The sequence below is a fragment of the Amphibalanus amphitrite genome, unplaced genomic scaffold, assembly GCF_019059575.1.
Source record: "Amphibalanus amphitrite isolate SeventyFive unplaced genomic scaffold, NRLGWU_Aamphi_draft 000215F_arrow, whole genome shotgun sequence".
In the NCBI taxonomy this organism is placed as follows: domain Eukaryota; kingdom Metazoa; phylum Arthropoda; class Thecostraca; order Balanomorpha; family Balanidae; genus Amphibalanus; species Amphibalanus amphitrite.
In genome coordinates this window covers 351,565-369,363 of record NW_024881710.1, presented here as the reverse complement: position 1 = coordinate 369,363, position 17,799 = coordinate 351,565, and the positions used below count along the sequence as shown (strand labels likewise).

The 17,799-nt window shown below is 49.0% G+C and overlaps 1 protein-coding gene across 2 annotated transcripts; it reads left to right on the top strand.

The window, feature by feature from the left end:
* Positions 1-5,540: 5,540 nt before the first annotated feature.
* On the top strand, positions 5,541-17,183 carry LOC122385350 (innexin inx2-like). 2 transcript variants are annotated; one of them, XM_043373565.1, is made up of 4 exons: positions 5,541-5,878; positions 6,752-6,898; positions 13,302-13,466; positions 15,743-17,183. In XM_043373565.1, the coding sequence occupies exons 2-4, from the start codon at positions 6,775-6,777 to the stop codon at positions 16,645-16,647; spliced, it is 1,194 nt and encodes a 397-aa protein (XP_043229500.1). In that variant the 5' UTR covers positions 5,541-5,878; positions 6,752-6,774; the 3' UTR covers positions 16,648-17,183. The 2 variants fall into 2 exon arrangements, with proteins under 2 accessions (XP_043229500.1, XP_043229502.1); XM_043373567.1 differs by having other exon boundaries at positions 6,746-6,898.
* The last annotated feature ends 616 nt before the right edge of the window (positions 17,184-17,799 follow it).

Genomic DNA, 17,799 nt, shown 5'->3' with positions numbered 1-17,799 from the left:
TCACCACCTGCTACTACTAGATATGCACATATGTAGTTTTAACTCGCGCTCCGGATACTGGCGGATCCAGTGTCCGGGCAGATCCGGACACTGGTGGATCCAGCGGATCCTTTGACATTGCGAGGGGCATACCCCCAAAAAAGTTTCCCGAACTTTCAAAACCTTATCGGATTTCGATTTCTTATGCACTGCTCCGCTGTTTAAAACAAACGTTTCTTAATAAAAGTTGTTTGGTTTTCCTTTAATTCTCGAAAAAAAACGCAAATTCTCGTCGATCTCGGGCGTTGCGACCCAAATGCCCCCCCCCCCCCTGGATCCACCAGTTGCCCTGGAGAATGGTCCCGGACCCTGTCATCCGTCGCGAGCCGTTTGCCCCCCCCCCCTCTGTCCGCCCTAAGATTTTGGAATGTTACTGACCGAATTTCAAAGTTCAGGCGGCATTTCGAAACCCCGCACGTGAACTATCAGAATATCGTACGAAAGGTGTCCACAGGTGATTAATGGATGCTCAAGTCAGGCACAACTGTCAACACAAAGCTTAGCAGATCCTCTAGCGATCGCTTAGATCCAATATCTGTCGGCACTCGGTAGGTGAAGCCTGAGTGGCGACTGGCGGACTAAAGCCTGAAACAGACTCTTTCCGCAGTCAGGAAATCGCATGCGAGAGCCTATTCAAATCCATGGAAGCACGCTCGCATCAATCGCACGCACCTCCGCAAGCGATTGATGCGAGAAGAATTATAATGTATTTGAATAGGCTCTCGCATGCGATTTCCTGAATGCGGAAAGAGTCTGTTTCAGCCTTAACGAGGCGCCTCTTCCCGCGTACCTACCCCGTCTGACGTAGTACGTAAACTCTGGAACAGGTCATGGTTGTAATCTGCACGACCGACTCGTTGCGCATGCTGGTGCATCCTCGTCATATGCGCAGTGTACCTGACGACCATGGTAAAATGAGTATCTACCTACGATGCAGCGATGCGCCGTGGTGACGTGCTACTTCGTCGGATGTCGGTGGCTGCTGGAAAGTCAGGCACACGTCAGTATGGGAGTGGGGCGTCCCAACGGAGAGAGACGAGACTGATGCAACGACTATTACATTACTGCTCTTCTGGAAACGCCGCTGCCTCAGCATCACAGCGATAGAGAGAAGTGGTGCATAAAGCAGACCGTTCATTTGCAACAGACCAAGGGGGCGGGAGCAGCCTGTCATGATGCAAACTTCACTGGAAGATCTGTGGAGTAAAGGGGGGAACGTCTCCCAAAGCGTAGAAAAGGAAATTTGCGGTTTCTCAGATGCATAATTGCTTTTTGACTTCACAAATTGTTTTGAATTAATACAGCTGAATCTGAATGCATGATAGGAAACAATCTTTCTTCAACATTTTTTTTTTCAGGGTGCATGATTTTTTTAGGTAATCTTCTGGCCCGTGTGCATGCCCCCACACGCAGTGCCCATACCAGCCTTTCCGGAACTGTCAATGGTAATGATCTGAACAGGCAGAGGCAGGTCTGTCCGTTTTGTTTATAGCTGAACACAAAACGTTACAAGGTAGTTTACAAGCGCGGCAACTACAAGCGAGCTAAAGCGAAATTTAGTTCAGCTATGTTCGGTATGTTGATTAGGCAGGTTACAGGTGAGATCTGTTGTACTCGATATAGCTAATTTGTTCGTTCAGAAGTATGTAGGGGAGAGTGGGGCACATTCGTGCATGGGGCACATTCGTTTTCAGCAGTTTATGGGAACACGAGTGACTGCACGAGCTCAAGGTAAATTATGGAAATATGTCTAATGTCTATCATTGCCGCCCTTCGTTCACCGTAGAAGACAACACTGTACCTGCTGTCATGCTTGATAAAAACGCAAATTTGTAACATTCGTGAGCTTTCCAAACTTTTCTCATATCATCCATTTTCGTGATCCTGACTCGGAAATGTGGTTCAGCTTTTCAAAATTGGGGGTGAAGAAGCTCACTCTATTCCCGGAACTGCTGCAAACTTGTTTGTTGAAAAAGTGTCATTTTTTCAAAAAGAAATTTTGAAATATATTACTAATAACCAGGGTTATGCTCGACTCAAAAAAAAAATAGCCGACTCGACTCATCATTCAACTTCAGAAAGCCCTGACTCAACTCTGACTCAAACAAGGAGCTGATTTTTTCCCTTGACTCGACTCATGACTCAAGCGGCTCGATGAAAATATGAGTTGACTCAAACTTGACTCAAATTTTTTGTTGAGTGAAGTGTGTTGACTCAAAATTGACTCAGAAAAAAATTGTTGAGCGGGGGGGGGGGCGGTGAAAAAAAAATCTGGCAGCAGGGCCAGACCTAAGTTGTTAAGCGGGGGAGAATGAAAAGCTTATATATATTGTTTCTAAAAAGATGAGTCAGCTGACTCATGTTCATATATGTTTTTGACTCAACTCAATGTCAAAAGTTATTTTACTGACTCAACTCTGACTCAACTCAACACCTTAATATTTTTGTCTGACTCAACTCTGACTCAACTCAACAGCTCAACATTTTATCCGACTCTACTCAAACCTGACTCATTTGAGTCAGAGTTGAGTCAAATTTCTGACTCGACTCATGAGTCAAGCACAACCCTGCTAATAACGTTGTGGGGCAGGTTCGTGTACGCACTGCCTGGGGGCACATTCGTGCATATTTTTTTTAGTTTTTGCGATTTATGACTTTATCTGTAGTAGGTTTCTCTAATGACGTTCGCCTGACTCAGTCTCGACTGCTTGCGACGTCGTGACGAGCAATTCACGCGAACTTGGCGAGGTCACGGAGGCCGGCAGTTGGCACATTCTTGTTGGCCAGCCCATTCTTTCTACATATGTTGTGCAATGCATTCTTGTCGAAAGGAATCAAGTGAAATGACCCCCTGCCAATTTCCTTTGGTAAATTTCTGGTAATGCCCGGTAATTTCTCGAACTTTGCAGGGTGAACGGAAGTGCCCCACCTCTTGAACGAATGTGCCCCATAGGTGGGGCAGTTTCGTGCAAATGTTCAGAGTTATTAAAAGTCATTTTTTCTAATGGAAGCAATAATTTTAGAGGATAACTTTTAAAGAGGAAAACTATCTGCAATAGTTCCTTTCCATACTACAATCAACAATTTTGCCATTGCACTAACCAAAGAACAGATATATGGGTTTATCCATTTTTTGCACGAATGTGCCCCACTCTCCCCTACCTAGCTATATGTTGTATTTCTCCGAGGCGATCAATTGCCTGGCATGATAGACTGTGCCGCATCACACATGCTGAGTGCCACTGTCTGTACTGTTACGCTCATCCTACACAGACTTTCATCTACACGCTCATCCTACACAAGGTGGCGGAGCAGCCTAGTACCTTTTCCACGCAACTGATAGCTTGTGTCCGCGTAGAACATCACTCTGTAGTCACCTGCACATTGTCGGCCCGCCATCGCAGTGTGTTTATGAATAGGTATTTGCTTTGTTAGAACAAACATTGTTTGAAATGAAGCATTTTACGCGGAACACGCTCAGCGTATGAGTTGACCATTGAGTTCCACGTTTTCCAACAGCGGCCATCCGCCCGTGCGACCGCCGTGCTATGCCCGGACAGTGTGTGCGACCTGCGTGACCCCGCCGCCTATCGCCGGGCAGCCCGGGGACACTGTGCGCTGTCTCTGCCCGCCTCACCCCGTCCTCCGGTCGAGCGGAGCCGAGCCGGCCGGTAAAAAGGAACGCACCGAGTGTGCGTCGCCTTATCTATTCAGCTCAGGGGCTGTTTTTGTCGCTGGGCCTGCTGCACCGTCGCTGCGCGGCGGGTGTCGTCAGAGGGTCCCGGGTGCGCGCGGGGACCTTTGTTCGCAGCGACCATCGGTCAGCTGTCAGCGTCCTGGGGCGTCTCTCCAGCCGTACCGCCCTTCAGCCTCCTCACACGCAGTCGCTGTGTATAAGAGGATAACACTGGGGGTGGTGCTCACCCATCCTGCATGCCTTTCGCCCTGTCCGTATCCTGAACGGAAATGCGGCTTTGTGCCTGGGCGCTACACGGTTCAGCATTCCGCCGCCAGAGGCAGCACCGTCTGGAGGAGAATTGACGGGAAAATCGGCTGGATCGACGGTCCCATGTAGCCGACGGACCGTGTTTTTCCGTCGTACTCACGACACGGCCGGGAAACAGCCGTCCGCCGTTCTCACCGGGTCCGATATCCATCAGATCTATTTGTGTCTAACTCACGGAAGTCTCAATTTGACTGTCACACTCGCTATGCTCGGTGAGAACTGCATAGGAGCGACCCACCCCGCCGCACGCTTGTAAAGAAAGGGTCGAAACCGCCGACGGCAAGCGTTCATCATGGGTAAAAGCAGAAATATACCCATCTTAAAATTCTAATCGGATGCGCTAAAAAGATGCTATGACTTCAATAATGTGCAACGTTAAACGTACAACTAAAACTGTTCCAATCATTTATTGAGTGAGTTGCAATGAAATGAATGTCACGCATAAGTCAAACATATTTTGCACAATGCTTTACCTAATTCCTTGCAAATCGAAAAATAGCCTAAGGACCTTAAATTTCAAAAAGGTGAGAAAAACTACAAATTTTAGAGTGTTCGTATTGATTGTTGTAAACGCTGGTTTCGCAGTTTGACATTTCTTTGTGAATTTGTCAATACGAGCCAGTGCAGCGACTGATTGGCCGGGCGGCGTCTCGCCCGCCAGGGCCGTTCGGGCGCGGCGTTTGGGAAAGGGGAGCGCCGCACCCCCCCCCCCCCTGGTCACCGCGGCGTCTGGGGGCCGTCTGGAGGCCGACGCCCATCTGGCAAACACGTGGCGTCGCCCCATCCGCTCCGGCGCCGCGCCGCAAATTTGCGAACCATTAAACCGACTCGCACGTCGAGTATGAGAGGACGCCACATCTGGGTGCTAGCTTATTATACTGTGCGAAAAAAATGTGTGCTGGGTAACTTGTCTTTCGGAATGTTCTTGTCTGAAACGATTAGTTAAGGATGGACGTTGCACTTTGCACAGCGGCAATACTTCGAGTATATATTTATGTACACAAATACCATACACAATAATAATACTATACACATATACTATATATGTATATATAATACTATACAATAAATACTATACACACAAATACCATGCCGTAGTTCACGTCGGCATAGCACTCACGCAACAAGGATTGACGCTTTAACCCACGTGCTCAGAGACCGGTACCATTTTTTTTTGTCATTGCTTACGCAAACACTGGACAAAACTCTTTTAGGGCTGGCTTGGGAAATCGATAACAGTAGTTTGGGTCAAAGATTGTTATCTTTACGTGCTCTTGATGATAATAGTGTAAAATTGAGCCTATTAGTTAATATCTAATGATGTAAATGTGGCATGTCTACCATCCTTGGATAGACTAATTTTTCAACAACGGAATGATAAAGCTGCTTTTCTAGCGTGACCACCTTAAGATGGAGTTGTTTTTTAACAGAGTGGAATGATAAAGCTGCTGTCAGTGTCTCTGCGTGGTGTTTGTCCACGTATGGTGTCGGGGTGTTTATTGGTGTGCGATGCGGCGCCTCCCGAAGAAGTATCGCCTCTTCTGCGTCACGCACTCGGGCCCATCAGAAGAAGGCGACCAGAGGCGGCACGGGTGGTCCGCTGTCACAGTCACACGTCGTATTTATGCCTGTGTGTCTATTATTTATGGACGACGTTTGAGCGGCTGGGTGGACACTGGATAGCCCTCAGTAGTCGAACGGAGGGTGGCGGGCGCAGGAAGGGCGCAATTGTGTTACGGCATTTCTGAAACTGAGGATCCCGCCCTTCACTTCACACGACTTTCTGAGACACTGGCGACAGTCTCAGAAATTCATCCGGATTTCAATTGACAGGTGAGCAGGCATGGGCAGTGGGCAGTTGGCACTGGGCAGTGGGTACCCATTGATTTTGACTGAAAGACGCCAGTCCCTAATAAAAGGCGCAGGGCCAAGATATGCTCACTCTAAAGATATCGAGATTCACGGCAAAATTATCGGTCCAGTTGGTGTTTATAGTGTAATCCCCATTCCCCGCCTGTCCATAGCAAAAATCTGCAACTTTCGGTATAACTTTCGAAATCATCATCCATACAACCAGACCAGTGCACGAGTCCTAGAAAATTGATTTTAGAATCAGATCCCACGGTTCTTGAGCTGAGTTCTGATAAGATCATAGATCACTTGGATCCATGCACATGTCTGCACACAGCACATTGGCGTAGATGTTCGACTCTTGCATGCAAATGAGACAGTTGTCCCTCGGTCAATGGTAACCAAGTCGCGGTTAGCCAACCCCATAGACGATCGTGACGAGAACGTGAAGCTCGTCGGAGCAGGTGAAAGCAAACGACTGAGCTGTTCAGTATTCATGAAGTGAATTAGCGAGATTTAGTTACATACACTGCAGTTGGACGGCTAGTTCGAACGCCAGATTGATGGACAGTTTGTTTAGCTTGAACTTAGTTGGTAAATGCTGGCTCAGGAGGCAGAGTGGCAAAGAACTTGTTGTAAGCCTTTCTTTCCTTCCTCTTATTTTACATTTGCTGATTTGCTGAACCCACCTTTGCTGACATTTTAGGGTACGATTTCGATAGCATAAGACAGTGCCATTAAAATAAATGCTTAATTTTTATTCCTCTCATTAAAAACAGAAAATTAAACTCCTGATATTTGACACGACACTCTGCTGGGCTGGCACGACTTGCTGCTCCTCCCGCCCTGTTTCAGGGTCGCGGCCGCCGCCGGACAAGATGGCGCTCTCGGAGATGTTCGCAGATATCTCCCGGTTCATCGAGGGAAAAGGCCCAGACGGTATCCGCATCGACAACCATCTCTTTCAGCTGCACTACCGGCTAACGACGTTCATATTTTTCGGTGAGGGAGCGCCAGCAAAAGTGTCACGTTTGTCGAGTACTGTAAGCTGATGTCGAAGGCGATAGCCGTGATAGCCAAGGAACAAAAAACGTCCAGAAAACCCTAGGCAGAAAACCGAAAAACCGGACTCGGCTGGGTTGACAGCTCCGCCGTTCGCGAGGGGTGTAGCTCAGCCGTCTATCAGCCGTCTCTCCGGTAATAGCCCTCAGCTATCTGGGACGCTTAAAATAAAGCTTAAAATCTCAGCTTAAAATAATACGCCCTTGCAGCCTTCCTATCGAGTTGTCACAGGAAAGGGGACTGACTTGAGCTTACCTGTCACAAATGCTGAAATCACAGATGCGTAATAAAACCCGACCATCGCGCGGAAGCATCAAATGATGATTGTGTTTATTATACAAACAATGTCGGGCATAATTTCATTGATATTTTTTTTATAGTGAAGGCCTATAGGGGAGAGTGGGGAAAGATGCCCAGGGTTTTGCTATGTCATATATTTTTCGAAAATGACGATAGGAAAGCAAAAACTTGGAGTTTCAACGAAAGCCGACATCATTGTTCTCCAAAAATATCACACTTTCGTGCCTGAAATATGAAAACTTTTTTTGCTATTAAGCATTTTCCTGAAGAAGTGAAAGGGGGCATCTTACCCCACAGGGTGGGAAAGACGCCCCCTGGCGTTGGGGAAGATGCCCCCTGCACTATAAGCGACATAAATGAGCACGTGAATCGCCTGAACGAATCAGTATTCCCTTCGAGCCTGCAGTAGACACCAAACGTCATCGTAAGGGCCCTCAAAAGTAGTCGTTCAGAGGTCATCGTTGGGGCCATCATAGTCCAGCGCTGCCAAACAAGCCTCCGTGGTGGCGTTCGGAGACCACTGTGTGGCCCTTATAGGTCTTCATGATGCTTGAGGGCCCTCGAGCCCATCGTGGGGACCTCAGATGCCAGCGCGGCCCGTGGAGCCAACGTAGGAGCCCTCAAAGGATGTCGTGAGGGGCCCTGGAGCCAATAATGGGGCCCACAGAGGCCGTCGTGAGGGCTCTCAGAGTCAGATGCCGCCCAAAAAGTCGCTGTGTGGGCCGAGAGACCGGCATGGGGAGCACCCGACCGTACTGGACTCTCAATAGTCCCAGATCGGCTTTTGTCTCTCATCACAAGTATGTAAGAAATGATTTGACGGGCTGCTTGAAGGACAGCCTACAGATTTAGGGGGACGTCTTTCCCCATCACGACAGGGGGCATCTTACCCCAAGGTGCCGAAGTAACATTAACCCTCTCGGGCCCGGGGGGGGGGCGTTTTTCGCCCCCCCCCCCTGGCGAATATTTGCGATAACTCACGAACGCTTAGGGATAGGAAGGCGAAACTTTCAGTACCTTTTCTCCCATCAATTTGACATCTTCTGAAGTAAAAAATTTGGACCTAGCCCCCTTGATGACGTCACAAGGTCCATTTTTCTAGACCCCTGCACGGCAAACTTCGGCGTCACAGACGCAAACTTCAAATAGCTGCTAAAAATAGAGTTTTAGAGATAAAGACAAATTACGAGCACGGCTGTGTAGCGTTTGACCTAGAGAAAAATAGAAAAATAGTTTCGGTGACCTGAGGTCAGAGGTCAGGTCAACGACCCCGAAATGTGGTTTTAGTTTTTCGCAAATAACTTCGACAAAAATGGTCCTAGAGCTACGCCAGTGGTACCATCGCATTCGCCTTGTCAAGCCGCGTCGAATGATATATATTTTGTTCGGAAAAGGTCAAGTTTCATGTTGACCTCATGTGACCTCGAATGACCTCTGGTTGACCTTGACACATGAAAGGTCGTTTATGATGGATTTGTACCCGCTGATCACGAATCTGGCATCTATTTTCCTCTAAGCCTTCATTTAGAGCTTCCGGATGGCAGAATTGTCTTATTTATTATTACTAACTTGAATCAGTGAAATAGCCTCTAGCAGGGATACTCTTCTGTGACCTTGACCTTTGAGCAGCCTTGTATCGTAAGATGAACCACAAATAGGGAACTGATAAGCCTCAAAACATTTCAAAACATCTTGGAAGTTAGCACGCAAGATGTGCGAAAAAGTGCCAAGTTTGAGGTCAATTTTGAGCGTGACCTTGACCTTGACCTTTGATTTGGAGCACATTTTCAGAATCCTCAGATCCTCTTCTTTCGTTTGACACCCAATTTTGCCGGTTTGATGCAGCCTGCCGTCCTCTAGAATGCTTACTTTGAGATCACTACACATGTGCCGGTTTTGGCCTTTGACCTTGACCTCTGACCTTAAAAATTGACCTGAGGTCAAAAATTTTGGGTGCATTAGAATCGTCTCGTAAGGACCTTTCGTTTGGTATCGCTTTTGTTTCCGTAGCTCCCTTATTTACGGAGTTAGACAGGGGGGCGAAAAACGCCCCCCCGGGCTGCGGTGGTTGGGATTACCCCCCGGGCCCGGCCGGGTTAAATCAGTACAATTTGTTAGCCATAAAACTACACCCTGAAACAAACTGTTTGGGACACGGTACACGCATGTTAATGTATCACGACTATAGCAAGGGACGCAAAAATTATCTACCGTCTTTGATATTTACAATGTTTTGACACCAGAATATTTATTGAAAGCAGCAAATAAAGAACATGCAATCACCAGCCAGCCGTTGCTCAACTGAGCTTCGCAAATTTTTGTGCAGTTAACAAGGCAGGCTTCCGCTTTACGCTAAGAACATTAATTTCCAGGCTCGATTCTTTGTTTCGCCGCTAGAGGGGGTGGGGCGTCTTTCCCACCCTGGGCATCTTACCCCACTCTCCCCTAACTATAACCGTTTAGATGTTTTCCTCCTTTCCCTTCGAAGGAGCATGACCAAAGCTTTTGAAAAGCGAATTCAGTAAGGATGGAATGGATTTTTAAATTTAAAATCCACAAGACGATATAATTGCCGATGTCCTGCACAGCGGCACTCATTTCTGCAGCTGCAACATTCAATTGTCTTTGTTAGAATCATACAATAGTGATGACGTAGCTATGCGGAAACAAACCTGAATCAGCACTTCCGCCATCTCCACTGCTGTGGCGTGCGTCGCGCCTGAATCACGCGACCGCTATCACCTGCTGCCCTGGCGACTGACGGACGCGCCGCCAGCAGGTGATCCGTCACACATCGCTAATGAATGAATAGCTGATGATGAATGCCGTCCTTGCTGTCGGCGAAGCGGATTGATTTGATCCGAGCGGTATTCGATACCGTTGTGCGGCGTGCTACACGCTCATATACATATATGTAAGTGGGCGGTGCTATCGAAGGTCAAATCGAGTGTCAGCGTCGTGCTTGTGCACCTGAAAGGACTTCCACGAGTCGTGTGGACGCATAATAATGTCAGCACTGCATCCGGAGTGTTGGATTCATGCATTAATAAGTATTGAGTACATTGCAGTTATCACGTTCACAGCATTGTGATATGAGGATTCAACTTCAAGGATATATGCCTATAAAAATATTTGCTATGGAGATTATACAGCAGTGTCTCGTTGAGGAATGGCTTAAGTTGCGTGTAAAGCGTTTACTAAATTTCTGGCTATTTGGTGCTTAGCTAGCAGTGCGTTCCTACTTTACTCACTTTCAACAGCCGTCATTAGGTGACGTGCAGCACGTGTAGGTATCCCAATGGTCGCAAGTTGAGATGGATGGCTAGTTGGACCGTGGACGTCTCTTTCATAAACCTTAGTCGAAGTGCAATACTAAAATATTTTCTTAATTTGAGTTGATGAACTCTGGACTTCTTAACCCGGCCGGGCCCGGGGGGTAATCCCAACCACCGCAGCCCGGGGGGGGCGTTTTTCGCCCCCCTGTCTAACTCCGTAAATAAGGGAGCTACGGAAACAAAAGCGATACCAAACGAAAGGTCCTTACGAGACGATTCTAATGCACCCAAAATTTTTGACCTCAGGTCAATTTTCAAGGTCAGAGGTCAAGGTCAAAGGCCAAAACCGGCACATGTGTAGTGATCTCAAAGTAAGCATTCTAGAGGACGGCAGGCTGCATCAAACCGGCAAAATTGGGTGTTAAACGAAAGAAGAGAATCTGAGGATTCTGAAAATGTCCTCCAAATCAAAGGTCAAGGTCAAGGTCACGCTCAAAATTGACCTCAAACTTGGCACTTTTTCGCACATCTTGCGTGCTAACTTCCAAGATGTTTTGAAATGTTTTGAGGCTTATCAGTTCCCTATTTGTGGTTCATCTTACGATACAAGGCTGCTCAAAGGTCAAGGTCACAGAAGAGTATCCCTGCTAGAGGCTATTTCACTGATTCAAGTTAGTAATAATAAATAAGACAATTTTGCCATCCGGAAGCTCTAAATGAAGGCTTAGAGGAAAATAGATGCCAGATTCGTGATCAGCGGGTACAAATCCATCATAAACGACCTTTCATGTGTCAAGGTCAACCAGAGGTCATTCGAGGTCACATGAGGTCAACATGAAACTTGACCTTTTCCGAACAAAATATATATCATTCGACGCGGCTTGACAAGGCGAATGCGATGGTACCACTGCCGTAGCTCTAGGACCATTTTTGTCGAAGTTATTTGCGAAAAACTAAAACCACATTTCGGGGTCGTTGACCTGACCTCTGACCTCAGGTCACCGAAACTATTTTTCTATTTTTCTCTAGGTCAAACGCTACACAACCGTGCTCGTAATTTGTCTTTATCTCTAAAACTCTATTTTTAGCAGCTATTTGAAGTTTGCGTCTGTGACGCCGAAGTTTGCCGTGCAGGGGTCTAGAAAAATGGACCTTGTGACGTCATCAAGGGGGCTAGGTCCAAATTTTTTACTTCAGAAGATGTCAAATTGATGGGAGAAAAGGTACTGAAAGTTTCGCCTTCCTATCCCTAAGCGTTCGTGAGTTATCGCAAATATTCGCCAGGGGGGGCGAAAAACGCCCCCCCCCCCCGGGCCCGCGAGGGTTAAAGGTAGTGTGCCAGCTTTCCTGGACCGTATGGAGTTAATGGCCCAGATAAGGAGAACCGGATTTTTAGAACTTATCCATACCTTCAAAACTCATGGAAACGTCTTTAATTCTTCAAATTTTGAGTACCCCAGTGCGAAATTCGCCCCGACGGGTTGTCGGTCTTACCCCAACCACATTTCACACCACTATGAACAATAAATGCACACACTGAAATCGCTATTACCGATAGGCTCATCCAATCAAGTTTCGATAAACCCGTTCATCATCATCTCCTGCGGTTTCGAACACGCCTGTTAGGTGGTGCGATAGACCGCGCCCAAAGCCAGGGCCCCGGTAACGTGAGGTAGCCGAGTCGGGGCAGCGTGCGCTGACCCAAGCCGGGGCCGCGCGTCCTCCCGGTGTCATATGATAGCCCGGGGCTGCCCGCGGGGATGCGGTAGACCGCGCCCAAAGCCGTGGCCCCGGCTTGGGTCAGCGCACGCTGCCCCGACTCGGCTACCTCACGTTACAGGGGCCCTGGCTTTGGGCGCGGTGGTGGTGCGTCGCTCCGCGCGCTCTGACTTCGGCCAAGAAAAATGCGTCAGCTGATCATTGTCATTTCTGCCACTTTCATGTGGTGAGATGGGGTCATAACTTAAGAGACGGCTGTTTCATATCAACTATTTTACATAAAATAATATTTCCAACCATAAATTAATGTTCGACAGCCAAATTAAAGAAACAATACCAATACAGGCTTACAGTTTAAATTCGACATTGTGTTGTCTACGATAAGACAGCTGATAACTCATTCCCGTACGTCGTAGCTCTATAATGACCTTTGCTTATTGTCACATGTGCGCCGCATTCGTGATTGTTGCCGACGCCTGTTTGCAGGTCAGCCCACTACAGTTGTTATACATATCGAAAAACCGATAAACTTTTAGGCGAAAAAAGCACTATTTTAGGCCCATTTTTGATTTTTTTGCGATATTAGGTAAAAACAGAAGCTTCTTATCCTAGGAAAAATAAAATGGGAAATCATTCAAAGGTGGCACACTACCTTTAAAATATATCTTCCTGTGTTTTAGCTGCAGTCGGTGCAGCCGGTAGCAACAAGGAAAATGAAAGCACCGATTTTATACGCGTTTGCAATACGGTTCTGCGCACGGCAAAAGTGCACGGATTTGATTTAAAAGCCGAGGAGGAATATTTATTCAAATGAGTTCGCCTATATTCGCTTATCATACGATGTCGATCATTGCATGACTCCGTAGTCCGTTGCATTGCTCATTGAATTATTTCGAATCAACTGAATTCGGTCAAGGCATGGTTAAATTAAAATTCTTAGGAAGCGTACTGTTCTTCCTTATGCTGGACAGCAATGTCCTTTTTGATGGCCACCCCACCAATGTCCTGTGGTGTGTCAAGTTTTTATCGCGTCATTTTGTTTATTCCAGCATCGTCGACGCTGCTGTGTGCCAGCTCCCTGTTTGGTAACCCTGTGACGTGCCACCACGCCGACCCGGACCGCATCTCAAATGACGTCATCAATACTTACTGCTGGGTGACGTCGACATACACGCTGCCGCACCTGTTGACCGCCTCTGATCGGTACCCGACCAGTGAGTATGGGGTAGCCCGACCAGTGAGTGGGTATGGGGCCTGACTAGTACCCGACCAGTGAGTATGGGGTAACGCGACCAATGAGTATGGGATAACCCGACCAGTGAGTATGGGGTAACGCGACCAGTGAGTATGGGGTAACCCGATCAGTGAGTATGGGGTAACGCGACCAGTGAGTATGGAGTAACCCGATCAGTGAGTATGGGGCCTGACAATGCCAGTATGAGCGAGTATGAGGCCTGATAATGCCCAGTCTGTAAGTATGGGGCCTGATAATATACCTGACCAGCGAGTATGAGGCCTGATGGTACATACCTGCCTAGTGAGTGTGGGTCTGATATATGCATACTCAAACAGTGAGTATACCTACTGTCTGTACAGACTGTATACATGTATGTTGCATACCTAACCGAGCAGTGTTTACTGTTTATGGAGTATTATGCATATGCATGCATACTTTATGGCCGGCCAATGGGCAGGCATGGGATGTGTCCGGTATCAGACTAGTTCAGCGAAGAGGGCTAACACTGCAATCTCTTCTTCGTGACAACGTTATTCGTGCAATCTCAGTTTCGTGATCTAAATGACGGCTATAGCATCACGCGATGTGTTAAGATGTAGGAGATGCCCGAGAAAACCGTATGTCTTGCTGCTCTAGCCTTGCAGCAGCAGTCAGATTAACGAACATAAACAGACAGATAGACAGACAGGCAGACAGACAGACAGACAGACAGACAGACAGACAGACAGACAGACAGACAGACAGACAGACAGACAAAGAGACAGACTGCACAAACAGGCAGACAGATAGCCAGACTGCGTAGACAGACAGACAGACTCCGCAAACAATAGATAGACAGACTGTGCAGACAAACAGACAGACGGACAGACAGCCAGAGTGGACAGATAGACGGACAGACAGACTGCGCAAACAGACAGTCATACAGACAGACAGAAAGACAGACAGACAGACAGACAGACAGACAGACAGACAGACAGACAGACAGACAGACAGACAGACAGACAGACAGACAGACAGACAGACAGACAGACAGACAGACAGACAGACAGACAGACAGACAGACAGACAGACAGACAGACAAACAGACAGACAGACAGACAGACAGACAGACAGACAGACAGACAGACAGACAGACAGACAGACAGACAGACAGACAGACAGACAGACAGACTGTGCAAACAGACAAACAGACAGACGGACAGACAGGACAGGCGGACTGTGCAGAGAGACAGACAAGCAGACATATTTACATACAAACGGATACGTAGGCAGACAAACACAGGCTGACAGATGGACAGACGGACGGATGGATATTTGAAACAAAGAATGGGCAACTACAGAGAGGCAGACGGAGACTTAGACAGACCGCACAAGTATTTGTAATGCAAAGTAGGTCTGCAAGTACCAGGGACGATTCGGACCGGGCCGGAACACGCTATGACCGTCCAGCGCAGACCGCGGCCTCCGCCACTGCCGGCCAGTCAGCCATAAACAAATTCGGCGGCCTTGTGCCAATTCCCGCGCGCGGTTGACACAGAGCCGGCGCTGTGCTGGGAGCTGGACGATTCCTAGAAGAAGACCAGTCTGCTGGGTCCGAGCAGCTGCTCAGTGGGACATGGACGAACCTGTGGGGCTTGTCAGACGAACTGCTGGTTCAGAGCAGGACGAACCGCCGCTCCCTAAGCGGACGAAGTGGTAGTTGTGAGTCTGAAAACGATCATGTGAACCGGGCGAACAGTTTGTTATGAGTGAAAATGAGCCCAGCCTTGCACAGCGCGATTACGTAGGCGTAGCATTGCTCTGACACTTGTGGTCTCCTGCGGCCATGACTAGTGCTCCGTTTTCCCACTGACTCAAAAGCGCTGGAAGACTTCCGAGGCTGCTCAGAAAATCGGCCGCAAGGCTGACTAAAATTCACAGGGAAGTAGACATTCCCCGATCTCGAAGTGTTTACGCATGCGCTCAATGCTCCCCACTCTAGAACAGTCGACTTCCGTGTTACAGATGTTTCCAATAAAGTGATTACCAACTACTCATTACATAAAAGATGTTTATTCAACTGCCAGACACTGACATTTCCCATAACTGCAGAGTGGCATGACGTCAATAGCTGACTGTGCAATCCGGGGTAAGCTCGAGCGACACCCCGTGCAGCGCTGCTCGCTGACATCGCACCCGGCCCGTCGCGGTGACGCCGGCGCAGCTGTCTGGTGTCAAGTGACCCGACTGACCCGACTGACCGGCCGCCGGCAGGTCACATCGCCTATCACGGCGTGGGAGCGCACGCGGCGTCGGACGAGCGCCGCTACCACGGCTACTACCAGTGGGTGGCGTTCGTGCTCTTCCTGCAGGGCGTGGCGTTCTACGTGCCGCACTGGCTATGGAAGTTGTCCGAGGGTCGCCGGCTGGCCTCCCTCCTGCAGGAGATGCACGTGCCTGTGGTGGACGCCGAGGACCGCTCGACGCGCCTCACCAACACGGTTCGCTACCTGCGCACCTCCCTGGGCTCCTACAGCAGCTACCTGACGCGCTTTGTCCTCTGCGAGCTGCTCAACGTGGCCAACGTCATCGCCAACATCTTCATCACGGACCGCTTCTTGGGCGGTCAGTTCCTGCGGTACGGACCGCGCGTGCTGTCCCACTTCATCACGGGCAGCGGCACGAGGGCCAGCCCCATGAGTGAGACCTTCCCCAAGCTGACCAAGTGCAACTTCCAGCTGGTGGGAGGATCTGGGAGCGTCGAGACTATCGACTCGGTGTGCGTGATGCCGCTCAACATCCTCAACGAGAAGATCTACATGGTGCTGTGGTTCTGGCTTGCGCTGCTGGCCGTGGCCAGTGTTCTGGCCTTCACCTGGAGGGTGGTGGCCATGTCGGCCACGGCTCTGCGCGTGCCCATGCTGCGGGCCACGGCGCGGCTGGCCGACCCGCGAGACGTGGCCGAGGTGGCCGAACGGCTGCCGCTGGGCGACTTCTTCCTGCTGACGCTGCTGGCCAAGAACATGGACTCGGTGGCGTTCCGGCAGTTGATGTCGGAGCTGGCGCGCGAGCTGGGCCCGGCCAGTGCCAGGGTCATGGCCACCATACCCAAGGAGATCGCCGACTCGCAGACGCTCATCAGACAGGCTGTCGAGAAGCGAGGGGCTGCCGTCGAGTAGCGACTGCCCGGTCTGCACCTGCAGGGGAGCCAGTGCAATACTCTGACCTTAGGGGGACGCTCAAGGCTCTAGCTCTAGCTTTAGTCGCCAACAAGAATGATTGTACAAATCAGGAATGACTTAACTCGAAGGGCCAACTATTGGCGATTGCTGCAGAATAGCAGTTGCGCAAGTTATGCAACTAGTTACGTAGCAGGGAATGATGCAAAGGTGCAGATGCATTACCCATGCCTACTTTATATGAAAATAAGTGTTGAAAAATAAAGCACAGAAATACAACTATTACCGTATCCCCATCAATGCCGGCCTGTGTATGTGTAGGTGCACGCTATTTGTATCGTTTGTAGGAACGTGTTCTTGCACTGCTGCATTGTTAGACCTGACTCATTTATAGTTTGTACCTTGATTTTAGGGTTTATTCTCTAAAAAGGACGACTACCAGAGCTACCTATATGGTGAGTTGGCCAAGCTCAACTTATTGTCAACATTGTGAATTGACCACATGTCAAGGCCACTGACAAATAAACGTTACCAAGGCCAAATGTTTCAGTTCGTGTTGCACTGCATGCAGCTAAGCCGAGAAAGAAACGTATTGATGCCAGACAAATATGTTTTTTTTTTTTTAGTGCAGAGCAGTTCTAATGACACCTAACTGAATGAAGCGCAAATGTTTTTGAGCGTTATCAGTGGTTTTAAGTGTGTGTCAAACACAATTAGACATGGCCTTTCCATCCCTCACACAGACCACAAGCCACCCTGTCGTTGTTGCGCCGTTCCGCCAGCTGCACGCGGTGAGCCGCTCTGCTGGCTCGCGCTCGCCGCCGGCGGCATGGGCAGCCAGCCGGTGCGGCGTCGGGTCACAGTCCCATATGTGCGTAGCGCGGACCGTACCGTTACGACTGGTCGACTGGGCGGCTGGCCGACTGCCAGCGATGGGCGGCGCCGCCGGCGGCGGCGCGGCGGTGATGGCGACTGAACGAGCCGCCGCGAGTCGGATGATGGGAGGATCAGTCTGTAACTTTGGTGGAAAGGGGATGATGAGGTAACTTAGCTTTAGTTGATGCTCTCCCGGAAGAAAAACAAACACAGTTGATGCTTGCGAACATCTCCGTACCTTACGCTGCAATGCATAGGAAGAGTCCGACCGGTCAT